This window comes from Nuphar pumila, chromosome 4, assembly GCF_984573655.1.
Source record: "Nuphar pumila chromosome 4, dmNupPumi1.hap1.1, whole genome shotgun sequence".
Taxonomy (NCBI): domain Eukaryota; kingdom Viridiplantae; phylum Streptophyta; class Magnoliopsida; order Nymphaeales; family Nymphaeaceae; genus Nuphar; species Nuphar pumila.
The window spans coordinates 3,747,316-3,764,465 of NC_143252.1; the positions used below are offsets into that span (position 1 = coordinate 3,747,316).

The window sequence follows — 17,150 nt, forward strand, 5'->3', positions numbered from 1 at the left end:
ATATGGATGTGATGAATTTTATCTTTTACTCACTCTTTTATCTGCTACTATCACTTACTGATAAAATCTATAGTGTTTGGTTAATAGGAAAGTGAAGTATAAGATACAAATGCTATCAATGCTGATGATATTTAGAGTTTAATGAGCTAATGGTAATTCTTTATTTGCAAGTTCATTAGCAAATTGTTAGAATTTTCTCTTGCATTTATTTCGATATTCTCAGTTACAAATTACTTTAAGTGAAGAACTAATCGATGATTTTGTATTCAAATCATTGAAATTATGAAATAACATGAAGACTTCTAGATAAATCTCAAGAAAAGCACGAATGCTTTGGAATCTTGGTGTCTACAATGCCAAAGGGAGAAAAAGTATGCCTTTCATGTTAAATTTGTATAGCAACTTTCAATGAAGTGCAAGACAATGAAGTGCTCAAGAAATATCCAACTCTGCCCTTAACTATATATGGTTCCAATTTATTAAAGTAATTCTTTTGAGTCCTAGTGAACTGTAGTTATCAGCTAAAAGGTCAATTGAACCAAGTGGTCATTATGAATTTTCAGAGATATCTTCTTATTATAACAATATATATACTCGTCGAATGTATGTACTAAAGAATATATATACCTTTTGTCTTTCTATTTTACATCTTCAATTTCTGTATCATTTTTGCCCCCATTTGGCTTTTTTATTCTTCTTTTATACTTGATCTAAATCTGAAGCACCTATTCTATAAACACTTTATTTGTTGACTTTCATTATGATGTGATGTTTAATATCATATTCATCCAACCAACTTATGTTTTTTTTATGTTGGGTTTCATCAACCATTGTTCTTTTCCTGTATGTGACAGATATGCATAGAGATAAGAGTAGTCGTATCTCCTGTTATCGTGATTTCACAATAAATACAAAAAGGCTGGATAAGAAAGGTAATTTCTATTTCCTTTTCGTTCTCTCGTCCAATTTTGTGATTTCATATCAAATCAAAGTGCGAACCATCTTTTTTCGTGTTCGAAGATATTAAAAATGTCTCAAATCATATTCTATAGGGTATGATTTCTTTGTAAAACTGTCTGAAAAGAGAAAACGACGTAAAAGCCTCCAGCAAGAGTTTAGAAAGACCGGAAGTACAGGTTCTAAAGCTCTTAGTTGAAATGTAGCTTTTTCCATATAGTTGTTTCAATGGTACATCTTTACATTTTTTGTTCTTTAATGGTTGTTCTTCACTTCATTAGAGATGTCAAAGACAGGTTCAGCTTGGATATCTGACTAGTTGAAACCCATATATTTGTGTTTGGTAATGCCCATCTGCTGTGGGGATAATGGACCAAGTTAAAATTGTGGATCTGATTATATGTGAACTTGAACTCATTAAGCATAAAAGGCTAGTCGGATTAAGGGGCATCCATATTTATGTTTAAATTCGATTATGTTTTATTATTCAATTAGATCACATTTGGCAATGCCAACGGCCAGGCCGAGTTAGACCAGGTTACGTGGTTGCATCCCGCACAAAATACATCAGTCTATGTTTTTCAATGTATCCTTTTGGTCCCCTCAGACAAAGACACAAGCTTTCATGGAACACAAAGCACCCCCCCCCCCACCCACACACACACACAATATTCAAACAGTGCATGAGTAGATGCACAAACACGTATTCGCTAACTGGAGCTTACAAGGCATAATGTAGAAAAACTGAACCACACATGGCATAGCAATTAGGAAAATAGTTGGTCTGATGGAAACAAAAAGGAAATAGAAATTACCTTTCTTATCTGGCCGGGGACGGGACGGGGCGGGGGCGGGGGCGAGGGTGGGGATAATTATTTTGAGACGGGGCAGGGTGGAGGTCCAAAGTCCCCCCTGCCACAGGGATGTACCGGAGATGGAGGTTAAATTTTTGAGACGGGGCGGGGGTGGAGACCTTGTCCCCCATCCCCGCCCTGGTCCACTGCCATCCCTAGTTGGAATCAAACGCTTCAAGGGATGATCCCTATAAAATCAAGTACATAGATCACATCTGTACGGTCAGAATTTAAAAATAAAATAAAAAGGCCTGAAAAACCTATTTAGCATGCAATTTAGCACCAAATGGGTTTAGCACAGACCAATTACTATATATATAATACCATGCAAGGATATAGTTTTATATGCCATGTGAGTACGTATTATGCATATGATGTGGATCTTCCTTTTCTATTTTGATCTTATTGTTCTTGCCCACTTCGGCTTCTTTTAGTCAATTTTTGGAGCTTGTGTCAGTGGAATTGAAATCCAACTTGGATTGTGGATTAGGCACTTTAAATGGCATATGAGTGGATCTTTTTCACGAATCTAAAAGGCTTAATTGATACTTTTGTTCTTTTCTTTTGGCATGGTGATCTAATGTAGTTTGTAGCATTAATGTTTCAAACTTTCAATCTTAATTTTTCCTCCATGTGGTTTGTTGATGACACCAACAACTTTGAGAATAAGGGGATCCTACAGCAAGCCTATATATATATATATATATATATATATATATATATATATATATATATATATATATATATATATATATATATACTCCTAATGGTGGAAGGATACGGACATTCTTAACTTTTCAAAATTTTAAAATTTTTTTGGTCAGTGGAATTGAAATCCAACTTGGATTGTGGATTAGGCACTTTAAATGGCATATGAGTCGATTTTTTCATGAAACTAAAAGGCCTAAACGATACTTTTGTTCTTTTCTTTTGGCATGGTGATCTAATGCAGTTTGTGTTAAAACATATGTAATAATACCATAATACCCGATAGGGGTATTATGGTCATTTCACAAAGTACCCCATAGGGGTACTTATTTTGTTTCTCTTATTTCACTATTTTTTATTTTTATTTTTATTTTTAAATTTGTATTTTTTGGATACCGAAAAGGGGCCCCACAATGGAGTCGTTGGGGCCCCCAACGGTCACATATGTGACCGTTGGGGGCTCCCAACGACTCTATTGGGAGCCCCTTTGGTCTCCTTTTCTTATAAATAGGGGGAACCCCCCATGTATGTTGTATTGCTCTTGAGAGCTCCTCTTCAATAATAGTGATATTATTTTTCATGTGTGTAGCCTTTTTATAAGGCCCTTTGTATATCCCTTAGTGGATTTCCTCTCTTGTGCTTGTTGCACTTGTCCGTGTGGGACATAGTGAATGCTTTAGCATTCTTGGTTTCTTCCGCTTATTTCATTACATGGTATCAGAGCCATAAGATCTACTAAAGGTAAAATCTTGTCTCTCTCTACTTCCTTTCTTTCTCACATCTTCATTGTGTAGCAATGGAAGTCAAGATCGATCTATCATTCAAACTCAATGGAAAAAATTACATGATGTGGGCATCCGCAATGGAGAATAATCTCAAAGGCAAGAAGCTTTGAGGTCATGTAATGGGAACCGTTCCGGAACCCCAACTTAAGCTCACAAAGATGGAAGGAGATCAAGAGAAAGCACTTGAAGGCGATGCTCGTCTCAAGGCCATTGAAGATTATAATCATCAAATGGAAGATTGGGAGAGCAACCATGCAAAAATCCTAGCATGGTTTATGAATAATGTCGAACTTAAGGTATGTGCAAATATTGCAAAATTCCGCCGGGCAAATGAAGCTTGGTTTTTTATGAAGGGTATGTTTACCCAAAAGGATCTTGCAAGAGCTTATTTCTTGCAAGAAAAAGTAAGAACCACAAAACAAGTTGACATGAGCATACAAGATTACTATAGTGCTCTAAATCCTTTGTGGGATGAATTGGCTCTTTTAGAGCCTAAATGGGTATCTATGGAGGATGTGGTTCTAAGGCAAAAACAAATGGAACAAGATAGATTGTTTCAATTTTTATTTGGGCTTCGTCCCGAATTTGAACAAGTGAGATCCTCACTTCTCCATAGATCCACGTTTCCTCCCTTAGAAGAGGCTATTGCCGAGATTACTCAAGAAGAGATTAGGCATAGCATGGGTAAAAGCATAGAGGAAGTTCTTGCCGTATCTAAACCCGGCAATCATGTTAAAACATACAAACCACCTCATTTTGGTAAGCAAGGGAGTGGTGGAAGAAAAATGATTATATGTCACCATTGTTATGAGCCGGGACATATTAAACCCGTTTGCCCAAAGCTAAATGGGGCATTCAAGCCAAAGGTGGCTTCCGTTGAAGAATCCACCACCAAAGAAGATGACGGCAAGAACGGGGATCTCAAAGATACTCTTGGACAAATCTCCTTGGCTCTTCAACAAATTTTAAAGGTCACTTCTTCCACCTCCGGTGCCGCCATTGCCTCATCATCACCTCCCGGTACGTACTCTTGGATTTTAGATTCCGGAGCTTCTTTTCACATGACCCCTCATGAAAATGCATTAACCAATGTGCACACCAATTCAAAAATGTCTTGTGTCTCTACGGCCGATGGAACTTTTCTCAAAATAAATGGTGTTGGAACCCTTGATTCTAAAAATGTTCAAAATTTCCTTGTTCCAAAAGTTAGAATAGTTCCAAAATTAAATCTTAACCTCTTTTCCGTTTCTCAAATAGCCGACCATGGATGTGAAATATCTTTCTCATCCCAAGGGTGCTTTGTTCAGGATCTCCGGTCCGGGAAGCGGATTGGGCAAGGCCATAGGAAGGGAGACCTTTATTTTATGGATAATTTAATGCTTCCAAATACCTCATTTTGTACTTATGTCCAAGACAAAAATATTGAAACTTTGCATAAAAGGCTTGGACATCCAAGTTACTCTAAAATGTATCTTTTTCCTTTTGGACACAAGTTTTGTAAAGAAAAAGATATCAATTGCAAAGATTGCATTTTTGGCAAAATGAAGTCTACTCCTTTTCCTATTAGATCCTTTGTGACAACAAGACCTTTTGAATTGGTGCATTCCGATGTTTGGGGGCCATCTCCGGTTCTATCTAAAGGTGGTTATTCATATTATGTTACTTTTATTGATGATTATACTAGATATGTATGGATTTATTTTCTTAACTTTAAATCGGAAGTTTTTAACTTCTTTAAAGAATTCCATGCAAAAATTCAAAATCAATTTCAAAGTCAAATATCCATTCTTAGATCCGATTCGGGTGGACAGTACTTATCAAATGATTTTCAATCATATCTAAAACAACATGGCATTTGTCATCAAAAATCTTGCCCAAGAACTCCTCAACAAAACGGTCTAGCAGAAAGAAAACATAGGCATATTTTGAAAACCACTAGATCCTTACTCATTTCTAAAAATATTCCTAAAAATTTTTGGGCCGAAGCCGTGTTAACCTCCACCTATTTAATCAATAGGATGCCATCTTCAAAATTGAATAATATCTCTCCTTATGAAAAACTTTTTAATATGACACCCGACTACAATCGTCTTCGGATTTTTGGGTGTAAATGCTTTGTTCTTTTACATAAAAGAGATAAATTGTCACCTAAAGCAATAGAATGTGTATTTTTAGGATATGGTGAAAATCAAAAAGGCTATAGATGCTTTGATCATAAAAACAATAAGTTATTTGTCTCCAAAGATGTAACCTTTTTAGAAGATGAAAATGGATTTGACATATTAGAAAAATCAAATGAAATTGATTATATGTTTATCAATGATCTTTTAGAAGATTCAAATGATGACTCTTTGAGTCATCCGGAAGTTTTAGAAAATACTCATGATTCTCATGATAATGATGTATCACCAACTAATGGTGACAATCTCCAAGTATACACTCGGCGTGAGGAAGCCCAACCTATTAGTGCTTTAGAAAAATTCTTGCGGCTTAATGAACCCCTAGAAGAAACCTCCCTTAGGCGTTCTTCTAGAGAATCAATTCCACCTAATAGGTTTGTCTCATATGAAACTCTTTCACCTAAATATAGAGCTTGTCTAATAGCCTTGCATTCTTACTATGAACCCTCCCATTATAATCAAGCAAAAAGTATACCTCATTGGGTTGAAGCAATGAAAGTTGAACTAGATGCTTTAAATAAAGCTAAAACTTGGGAAATAGTTCATCTTCCTCCAAATAAGAAAGCTATAGGATGTCGATGGGTCTACAAAGTCAAAACAAAAAGTGATGGTTCCCTAGAGCGTTATAAAGCTAGATTAGTTGCTAAGGGATACTCACAAGAATATGGCATCGATTATGAGGAGACTTTTGCTCCCGTGGCTCGCATGACAAGCGTTAGAACTTTAATTGCGGTAGCATCATCTAAGAAATGGCCTATATTCCAATTAGATGTTAAAAATGTCTTTCTTAATGGTCAGTTGAATGAAGAAGTATATATGGACCCTCCGCCGGGAATCAGTGTTAACCAAGGTCAAACCCTTCGGTTATTAAAAGCTTTATATGGTCTTAAACAAGCCCCTAAGGCTTGGTATGATAGATTTAGTGCTATCATGTTACAATTGGGATTTCGCTCATGTTATACTGACACTGCTCTTTTTGTTAAACATGCAGGTAATAGTATCATCATCCTTCTGCTTTATGTTGATGATATGATCATCACTGGCAATGATGAAAGTGGTATTCTTAAAGTTAAAAATATGTTAAAACATAATTTTGATATGTCTGATCTGGGTTTTCTTAGGTACTTTCTTGGTATAGAAGTTGCATACTCTCCTCGAGGGTATATATTGTCACAGATGAAGCTTGCTGCAGACATATGTTCTAAATCTGGGATTTCAGATGATAAAAAGGTGGAGACTCCCGAGGTTATCAATGCTAAACTACGACTGGAGGATGGAGTTTTGCTGGATGATCCTACGCCCTACAGGCAACTCATAGGCTCCCTCACCTATCTGACTATCACCAGGCCCGATATTGCTCATGATGTGCACTCTGCAAGCCAATTTCAGCATGCTCCTACGTCTGTGCATATGAGTGTTGTGCTCCAGATCATTCGATATATTAAAAATACTTTGACTAAAGGGCTATTCCTATCCTCAATCTCTTCCTTAGATTTACTAGCTTATACTGATGCTGACTGGGGAGGAAACCCAAATGATCGAATCTCAACTACTGGCTTTTGTGTGTTCCTAGGAGATTCGCTAATTGCTTGGAGGTGCAAGAAACAGCAGAAAGTCTCATTGTCTTCTACTGAAGCAGAATACAGGGCTATGGCTACTACTACAATGGAGCTGGTGTGGCTTCGAAGTCTTCTTCAAGATATGGGAGTCGAAATTACCGAGGCTTCGAAGCTTTGTTGCGACAACAAAAGTGCCATCTACATTGCCAGCAACCACACTTTCCATGAGAGAACGAAACATATTGAAATGGACTGTCATTATGTACGTGATGAATATCTTCGTGGGACAGTAACACTGCCATATGTCACTTCAGAATATCAACTTGCAGATTTCTTCTTCAAAGCCCTGCCTGCTCCTCGCTTCTTGTTCCTCCTTGGCAAACTTTCGGTCATTCCCCCGTAAAGTTTGAGGGGGGGTGTTAAAACATATGTAATAATACCATAATACCCGATAGGGGTATTATGGTCATTTCACAAAATACCCCATAGGGGTACTTATTTTGTTTCTCTTATTTCACTATTTTTTATTTTTATTTTTAATTTTAAATTTGTATTTTTTGGATACCGAAAAGGGGCCCCACAATGGAGTCGTTGGGGCCCCCAACGGTCACATATGTGACCGTTGGGGCCCCCAACGGTCACATATATGACCGTTGGGGGCTCCCAACGACTCTATTGGGAGCCCCTTTGGTCTCCTTTTCTTATAAATAGGAGGAACCCCCCATGTATGTTGTATTGCTCTTGAGAGCTCCTCTTCAATAATAGTGATATTATTTTTCATGTGTGTAGCCTTTTTATAAGGCCCTTTGTATATCCCTTAGTGGATTTCCTCTCTTGTGCTTGTTGCACTTGTCCGTGTGGGACATAGTGAATACTTTAGCATTCTTGGTTTCTTCCGCTTATTTCATTACAGTTTGTAGCATTAATGTTTCAAACTTTCAATCTTAATTTTTCCTCCATGTGGTTTGTTGATGACACCAACTTTGAGAATAGGGGGATCCTACAGCAAGCCTATATATATACTCCTAATGGTGGAAGGGTGCGGACAGTCTTAACTTTTCAAAATTTTAAATTTTTTTTTGGATGACTTTACAAATGTGATCTATATGGTCTGTTTAGTAGGAATAGGGCATTTTGGATCATTCAATTATGACATGTGAGTATATATATACTCCTAATGGTGGAAGGATGCGGACAGTCTTAATTTTTCAAATTTTTAAATTTTTTTGGGGATCTGACAGTACAGATGTGATCTATATGGTCTGTTTAGTAGGAATAGGGCTTTTTGGATCATTCAATTATGACATGTGAGCATGTTCTTATTGAAAAGAAGACATTATTCACGTACTGGGTTTGGATCTGATCCAAACCCAATTCAAGTGTATCTAATTTCAGATTTAAGCACATGTTCATTTATTATATTAATGGCATATTGTAAATTACATTGTTGTGTAATGGGTATTCTCGTACCCTAGTGATTGTAACACTATATACTTAATGGAATGTCAATACTGCAGCCTCCAGTGAAGGATTCTGCAGCTCTTATGTATCCTCTCCTCTTCCTGTGCTTGGTCTTCTGCATGTGCCAAGGAACCCACCATTTCTTACATGGTATCAGAGCCATTGATCCTCTCTCCAACGTCTTCATCCAAGGTATTTCTTTTCTTATTCTTCTTGATTCTCTCCAGTCAACGTATTTCTGAAATCTGCATCCCTATTTCTCTCTCCTTCTCATCTAAAAATCTGCATCCCTATTTCTGAAATCTACTGATCTTATTCTAAAAATATTCATCTCCCAACTATTTGCATCTAATCTTTCTCCTTCTCACACTGTTTCACGTGATTTCATTTGGTCACGCACGTGATTTCTTTTGGTCACGCATAAGCAAACCTTTGTGTGATTACATAAGTTGTTCCTAATCTGATATTTTCTTCAGATCTAAGTAAAATATCAGATTCTTTTTCTTTACATTTTAGAATATCGTTACCTCCAAAAAAAAATCATATTCGGCTCTTTGCTTTTCATTGACTGATCTTTATAGATCAGTTTACTGCATAACTCTGGTTCTGTCTTGGGTCTACTACCCGTAAAAAAACGAGTTCCGAGTTCTGGTTTTTTTGTTCTGACTTCTTTGGTTTTACTCCAGTATTGTTTCTGACTTCTTTTATTTCTGAATCTTGCTCAGCCTTCAATCACCTATGGATTCCCTTTCTTCTTCTCAATCTGGCCTCTCTTCCAACTTTCTTAGTCAACTTGTATCTGAAAAACTAAATAACTCCAATTTTCTCACCTGGAAAAGACAAATCATCCCATTTATAAGAAGTCAGGATCTTTCTGGACATCTAGATGGCTCTGTTTTTGTTCCTCCAGAGTTCATATCACAAGATGGCAAGGCTTGGGAGGGTGACACTTCCATTACTTTTGTCAGAAATCCAGAATATATATCCTGGATGAAGCGAGATCAAGCTTTGGTTGCCTACATCACTTCCACCCTGTCACAGGAGGTGCTTGTGGCAATTCCAGATGACTGTTCTGCAATGCAATTATGGCATCGATTGGTTCAGACATATTCTCAAGTTTCTCAGGCCAGAGTATTATTTTTGAAGAAAGAGTTTCAAATGCTGAGGAAGGACTCCATGACCATCATGGAATACTTGAACAAAATGAAGACCATTACAGATCAGTTGGCCATCGTGGGATGCGCAGTTAGTGACAGAGATATGGTGCAGCAAACTTTGAGCGGGCTGGGATCGGATTATCATATGATGGTTACTTCTTTATTGTGTTTGCCAGATTTACCTACATTTGAAGACCTTCGTGCCAAACTTTTACAATATGAGATAACCTTGAAGGGATTTTCTGAAGATACTCATGCTCAAGCTGGGGCACACGATGTCCTTGCCACAGGAGTTGCCTATGGACGAGGACGTGGTAGGTATGATTTTCGAGAAAGAGGGGAACAAGAAAGAAATGGACAAAGAAGTCGTGGAATATTACCTACACCCAATATTCCTCCTAATGGACAGAGGCAAAGATCTATACCCACCTATTTTCTATGCAATAAAAGGGGACATATCAAAGCTAATTGTTGGTTTAATCCTCAAAATAGAAGCAAACAACCAGAGACAAGAAAGGGGTCAGATAAATTGAAGAACAATAGTGAAGTCAAGGAGTTGTTACTATCTACTCTAGCTGAATTGAATTTAAAACAAAATGATCAGGGCACTTGGTATGTCGATTCTGGTGCAGCCACTCATGTCATTGGTGATGCTGGTAAGCTCCTAACTCTTGTTCCTTATGCTGGTAGAAATAGTATAGTCACTGGAGATGGGTCTCACCATCATATTTCTCACATTGGAAACTCTGTCATTCCTATGTCTACTTCTTCTCTTGCTCTTTCAAATGTCATTTATGCTCCGAATATCAAGAAAAATATTGTTTTTGTCTCTAAGCTTGTAGATGACATCAATGCTCTAGTTGAGTTACTCCATTTTCTGTTTGTGTCAAGGACCTTCACACGAGGGAAACGTTCGCTCAAGGAAAACGCCAAGGGAATATGTACGTGTTCCAAGAGAATCCTTCCACCTTGAAGCTCACATCATCATCTTCTTCAGCCCTTCCTAAGAATGTTTTTAGTCTTTCTGAGTGTAATAAGCTGAATCTTTGGCATGGTCGTCTGGGTCATTGTAATAGTCGTTTCATTCAAAAGCTTGTTTCAAGCAGTCTTCTTCCCAAGTCAAGTCTAAGTTTAAATGTCAATGATAAAAAATGTTCAAGTTGTCTGCAATGCAAGAGTCATGTTCTTCCATTTCATTCTATTAATAAAAGAGATTCAAGACCATTTGAAATCATTTGTTCGGATGTTTGGGGTCCGGCTCCAGTTTTCTCTATGTCTGGCGTCAGATATTATCTTATTTTTGTTGATAGCTATTCTCGGTATACATGGATTTTCTTTATGAAATGTAAATCCGAAACAACAACAACTACGCCTTCATCCCAAAACAATTGGGGAAATGTAAATCCGAAACATTCAAGTTATTTCAAAACTTTCATTCCTTTGTTCAAAATCAATTTTCTGATAATATTCTTTGTTTCCAATGTGACGGAGGGGGTGAATTCTCCTCAAATGACTTTATTAATTTTCTCCAGACAAATGGAATACGTAGACAGGTGTCTTGCCCTCATACACCTCAACAAAATGGGATTGTTGAACGCAAGCATCGCCATATTGTCGAGAGTGCAATGAGTATGATGCATGATAGTAACCTTCCAATTACCTTATGGGCAGAGGCTTTTCATTCAGTCGTTCATATCATAAACTGATTGCCCATGAATATCCTGGAAAACAAATCACCCTACTTTTCTCTACATGGTGTTTATCCAAATTATCATGATTTGCGAGTATTCAGGTGTGTATGTTATGTTCATGTTGACAGTTCAATGCGACACAAGTTTCAGGATAAGGCCTTGAAGTGCAGATTTATGGGGTATGCTGATGATTATAAATGGTAGAGATGTTATGATCCCGTGAGCAAGCGTATCAAAATATTCAGGAATGTTTTATTTGATGAATTGAATTTTGACTACAATGTTAACACTCTTCCTGAAATCGAAGTTTATCACCCCTGGTTACACTCTGATCTCTTTTCTAGTGTTAATGATGTTTGTCCTTCAGAATGTAATGAAAGGGATGAGGGAAACATGTCTGATGCTCTCCAAAGGACTCAGGAAAGTGTCCTCTCAGATCTATCCCTGCCTCCCGGAAGGTACAAAGGTATTGTTTATTCTCGACGTGAGAAGGGGACCATCTCCAATTCTGATCAGGAGATGAATTCTTCTTCCTCTGTTCCCAGAAGATCCACTCGACCCCGACATCCTATTGACAGATGGGTCAGTTATGAGAACTTCACTATGGATTTCCAACTCTTTTTAACCTCTTTAGGTAAGGAAGATCAACCCACAACATTTTATCAAGCAGCAAATTCTAAGCGATGGATTGAAGCTATGAATGAAGAAATGGAGGCTCTTCATGAATGTGGCACTTGGGAGATTGTTCCCAGACCACATGATCGAAATGTGGTTGGGTCCAAGTGGGTGTATAAAATAAAATATAAGCCGGATGGTACTATTGAACGATATAAGGCTAGACTGGTTGCCAAGGGATTCACGCAGAAGCAAGGACAAGACTATGACGAGACCTTCAGTCCGGTTGTGAAAATGGGCACTATTCGAATTATATTATCATTGGCTATTGAGCACCAGTGGATTATCAATCAGTTGGACGTAAAAAATGCATTCTTACATGGAACTCTAAAGGAGGAAGTGTATATGGAGCAACCCACGGGGTATGCAGAAGGGAACTCCAAAGAATATGTGTGTAGATTAAAGAGAGCTATATATGGTTTAAAGCAAGCCTCCCGATCTTGGTTTGATAGTTTTTCTCTTGAAATAGAGAAATATGGTTTTAGTCGGTCTCTTCTTGATCATTCTCTTTTCATATTCAAATGTAAAGACACAGTTACCTTGTTATTGATATATGTTGATGACATAATCATTACAGGTAACTTTAATGAACATATTGAGCAGGTCAAAGAACTCCTGAATCACAGGTTTAAGATGAAGGACCTTGGTCAACTGCGATATTTCCTTGGAGTAGAAGTTGACAGAACTGTTGAAGGCATGACACTTACTCAACATAAGTACACTATTGATGTTCTCAGCAAGGCAGGTATGAAAGATTGCAAGCCTCTAAGCACGCCCAGTGTACTTCATCAGAAACTCAGTTCCCAAGATGGAGATTTGTATGAGAATCCTACAGAATATCGCAGCATAGTAGGGATGCTTCAATATCTCACCTTTACTCGCCCTGATATTGTCTATTCAGTTAATCAGGTATCTCAGTTCATGCATGAACCGCGCATTGGCATATGGAAGTTGTTAAACGCATTCTTCGATATTTGAAGGGAACTATTGGGGATGGTCTTGTGTACAAGAAGAGTATGAAGGAACGTCACATGCATGAACTTCTTGTATACACAGATGCAGACTGGGCAGGAGATCCAGATGAGCGTAGGTCAGTCTCAGGATATTGTGTTTTCGTTGGCCTAAATTTTGTCTCTTGGAGCAGTAAGAAACAAAGGGCTATTGCGAGATCGAGTACCGAAGCAGAATATATATCAATGGCAGCTGCTACAGCTGAAGTAACATGGATTAGACATCTGTTGACAGAAGTAGGAGAATCAATATCTAAATGTATTCTCTTATGTGACAATCAAAGTGCCATCAACATGTCATTTAATCCTATCTACCACAGTCGTGCCAAGCATATTGAAATTGATCAACATTTTGTAAGACAGAAAGTCGAAGAGAAGGAAATTGAACCAGGATTTGTTCGAACTATTGATCAAGTTGCTGACTTGTTTACCAAAGGGCTTATCAAGGACAGATTCTGGATGTTGAAAGGCAAGTTGTTCATGGTTCAAAACCATGTACAACTTGAGGGAGGATGAGAAAAAGACATTATTCACGTACTGGGTTTGGATCTGATCCAAACCCAATTCAAGTGTATCTAATTTCAGATTTAAGCACATGTTCATTTATTATATTAATGGCATAATGTAAATTACATTATTGTGTAATGGGTATTCTCGTACCCTAGTGATTGTAACACTATATACTTAATGGAATGTCAATACTGCAGCCTCCAATGAAGGATTATGCAACTCTTACGTATCCTCTCCTCTTCCTGTGCTTGGTCTTGTGCATGTGCCAAGGAACCCACCATTTCTTACACTTATAAGGTTTTAAAAATCGATGATTTATAATTTTTATAAATTTAAAGTTATAAAATGTCGGTTTAGTAAGCAACGAAGTAGTGATGGGAGTATAGTAAGAGTAAGACAGAATATATGGAATGTCGGTTTAGTAAGCACCGAAGTAGTGATGGGAGTGTAGTGAAGCTTGGTGAGCAAGAAATATCGGTGGATGATTGTTTCAAATATTTGGGATCTATCATTTAAAAGTATGGAGAAATTGATGGAGATGTAAATCATAGGATAAAGGTTGGGTGGATGAAATGGAAAAGTGTAACTGGAGTGTTGTGCGATCGTAGAATGCCATTGCGGTTGAAGGGAAAGTTTTATAGGACGACTATTAGGCCCACTTTATTATATGGTACGGAATGTTGGGCTGCCAAGAGACATCATATTCAAAAAATGAGTGTAGCTGAGATGCGTATGCTTAGATGGATGTGTGGAAATACAATAAAAGATAAGATTCGGAATGAGGAGATACGTAAGAAGGTAGGCGTTGCACCCATTGAAAATAAGATAAGAGAGAATCGTTTACGGTGGTTTGGACATATTCGGCGAAGGCCTAATGATGCTCCAGTTAGAAGGATGGAGAAATGGGAAAATATATTAGTTAAAAGAGGTTGGAGTAGGCCTAGGAAGACATGGATGGAGATGATAGGAAAGGATATGAATGCTTTGAACCTCACCGAGGACATGGCATTGGATAGAAATGATTGGAGGAGAAGGATTCATGTGGAAGACCCAGAATGATTTTCTTTTTTGGTTCATATCGCCGACCCCAATTGTTTTGGGATGAAGGCGTAGTTGTTGTTATAAAATCATATTTTTCATCAAAAAACATGATCCAACAGTCGATTCCTAGAAAATGTATCGTGCTGAAGACATCTGTGCGTCAGATTTGCCAAACATAGCTTGAAACATAAAAAATCAGCACTGTCCACACCATATGTATGATTAGGAGGAAACAATATACATACATACATACATACATATAGATAGGACATTCATTTTATCAAATTTGTGGTACACGTATTTTTCAGTACCTTTAAACTGTCATGGCTAAAAGAGCTCAGCCTGTCAGTCAGTTTTCAGCCACAGTAGACTTTGAAATCAAGAGAGGCAGGTTCATCCTTGCAAGATGACATAGGCCCATCCTTTGGCAGATTCACCATAACAAGAAATGATAGAACAATGGTAGTCCCATACATATATGTATTAGCTAATTTGGTCAGGTTTTGCCATGATGAGTCAACCAGGTTAAAGCACAAAAAATAGACAATCTAGTAGGACTGACAGGAAGGATTAACATTGGCTAATTGGACCAATTCATTCATGGAACTAGCAAGCTCGGGAACCAAATGTTAGTCTCATTCTCAAAAGCAGATTCTGATAACGTGTCCAGAATTTAATGAACTCTCACTTGGATTTTATGCATCCAAGAACTACTCATTTCAGGTAACATAAAGAGGTGACCATACCTTACTTTTAAGAGCAAAAGGTCTAACAAATGAAAATATAATGAAGGTGTCTTCACTGAAACATTTTTAAGAGCTTTCAGAACCTGAAGGTGTCACGAAAATAACCTTGTAGTTATATGTCCGAATCTTTTCCGAGCGAGCACCAGTACCAACCTGGCAATGTTACAGATGGCAGAAAAATAAACTTTCTATTGACTTGTAGAACTTGAGCAAACAAAAGTAAACAGCAGAAAATAAGCTTAACATCTGAAGCAAGACTCCTTGACATTATGTTTGTGTATTCTGTACATGTTTCTTGTTTGTCAACATTTCTGCAAATTTGTTTTATTATATTTAATGAGGGAAACCTCAGGTCAGGTGGTAGGGCTCGGAAGAGATTGATGTTCAGTGTATGACCCACCCCAAGCAGTTAAAACTCCTCAGCTTCGGCCCTTGCCCACCAGGGAGCCTGCTGCTTTGGCCTTAATGCAAGGGACGTGCAGCATGGGTATCGAACTCTTGATGTCCTTCAACTTGAATGCCTTATGCCAACCCACACCTAGTTAAGTGTGTGGAGCCCTTCTGCAAATTTATTCTTGAGAACACAACAATAGCTAGGGCTGTCAACAGGTCAAACCAGGGCAGGTTGGGGTTGACCCTGATCCACCCATATAAGTAACAACTGGGTTAAGGTTCTTACTGGGTCAGACATGAGAAAATCACATCCTCCCATATTTTCTTTTTAAATTCCCAAACCCAAACCTGGTCAGCTTGTTGACGAGTCGGATTGGTGATGGGTTGGGTCATTTTGTTGGAATTTGGGTTTGCAATGTGTTGATATAGATAGAATTCCTTTGTGTCTTCTCAATGGAAGGCATCTTGGTGCAGTGGAAAGCATAGTCACAAAGATTGCCGAAATATTGAATTTCTCGCAAATTAAACGCCAAAAAATCACACAACGATATTTAACCAAAAAAACATCATATTTATTAAATATCGCTAAAACAAAATTTCTCACGATTTTATCGCGAGTTTCTTTGGAAGGCGCAAAAAATTCACGCCAACCCTTTTATGGCATGAAAACTTAGTTTTCTCATAAGCAGTCATTCAATGCTAATGTGGCATTGAATTATGCATGGTAGGCAGCATTTAATGATACCCACCACTGGGAACAGCTACCAAGGACAGGCAAAGCGGGAGAGGCACCATCCTTTTATAACAAGTGAGAGAGCCCTCCCTTCATTGTTCCGTATGATATGGGACTATTCAAAGAGTCCGTTCAAATGTGAACATCTTATGCTACATTTTATTTCCTGTAAACTTTCCTCACCCCCATTGCCCAAACCACCCTTATTTGGTATATGCCTGATGCAGTGGAGACCGGATGCGCCTTGATTTGTTTATTGAAGATAACAGGTTACAATGAAGAATAATAAAATGTTGGGAATGAAAATAATGGCTGCAGTGGAAACAAAACGCTGACAGAAAAAAAAGAAACAATTTAAAGAAAGAAGAATGCAGCTGAACAAGACAGAGGAAAGAAAGTCTAAAAATCCCATCCCCTTTCGCACGCAACCCTAGAATAGGGTATTTAAGGTGTGCAACGGATCCGGGTCTCAGGTCTGGCCCTGGACCCGAGATGACTCCACTTTGCTGTTGGATCTGGGACGCACGGGCCTATGCTCGTCTGGAGTAGGTACGTAGGGGTACATCAGCCCTGCGTCTTGGTACCGTGATCTGGGTCAGATCCACTACTTGGGTTCGATCCTCGGTCCCATCGTGCAAATCCGGTCCCCTGTCTGGGTTAGGCTATATGGATTTTGGTTGATCCTGCTCT

The 17,150-nt window shown here is 38.2% G+C and overlaps 1 protein-coding gene across 3 annotated transcripts in view; it reads right to left on the reverse strand.

The window, feature by feature from the left end:
• Positions 1–17,150, reverse strand: part of APG3 (Peptide chain release factor 1) — a 41,744-nt gene that overhangs the window by 6,310 nt on the left and 18,284 nt on the right. For 2 of the 3 annotated variants that reach the window (XM_090002259.1, XM_090002260.1), the window contains exon 13: positions 15,440–15,487. The exons of the other annotated variant lie outside the window; for it this stretch is intronic. In XM_090002259.1, coding sequence (XP_089858385.1) covers positions 15,440–15,487 — 48 coding nt within the window. The remainder of the gene's footprint in view (positions 1–15,439; positions 15,488–17,150) is intronic. 3 annotated transcript variants of the gene reach the window in all.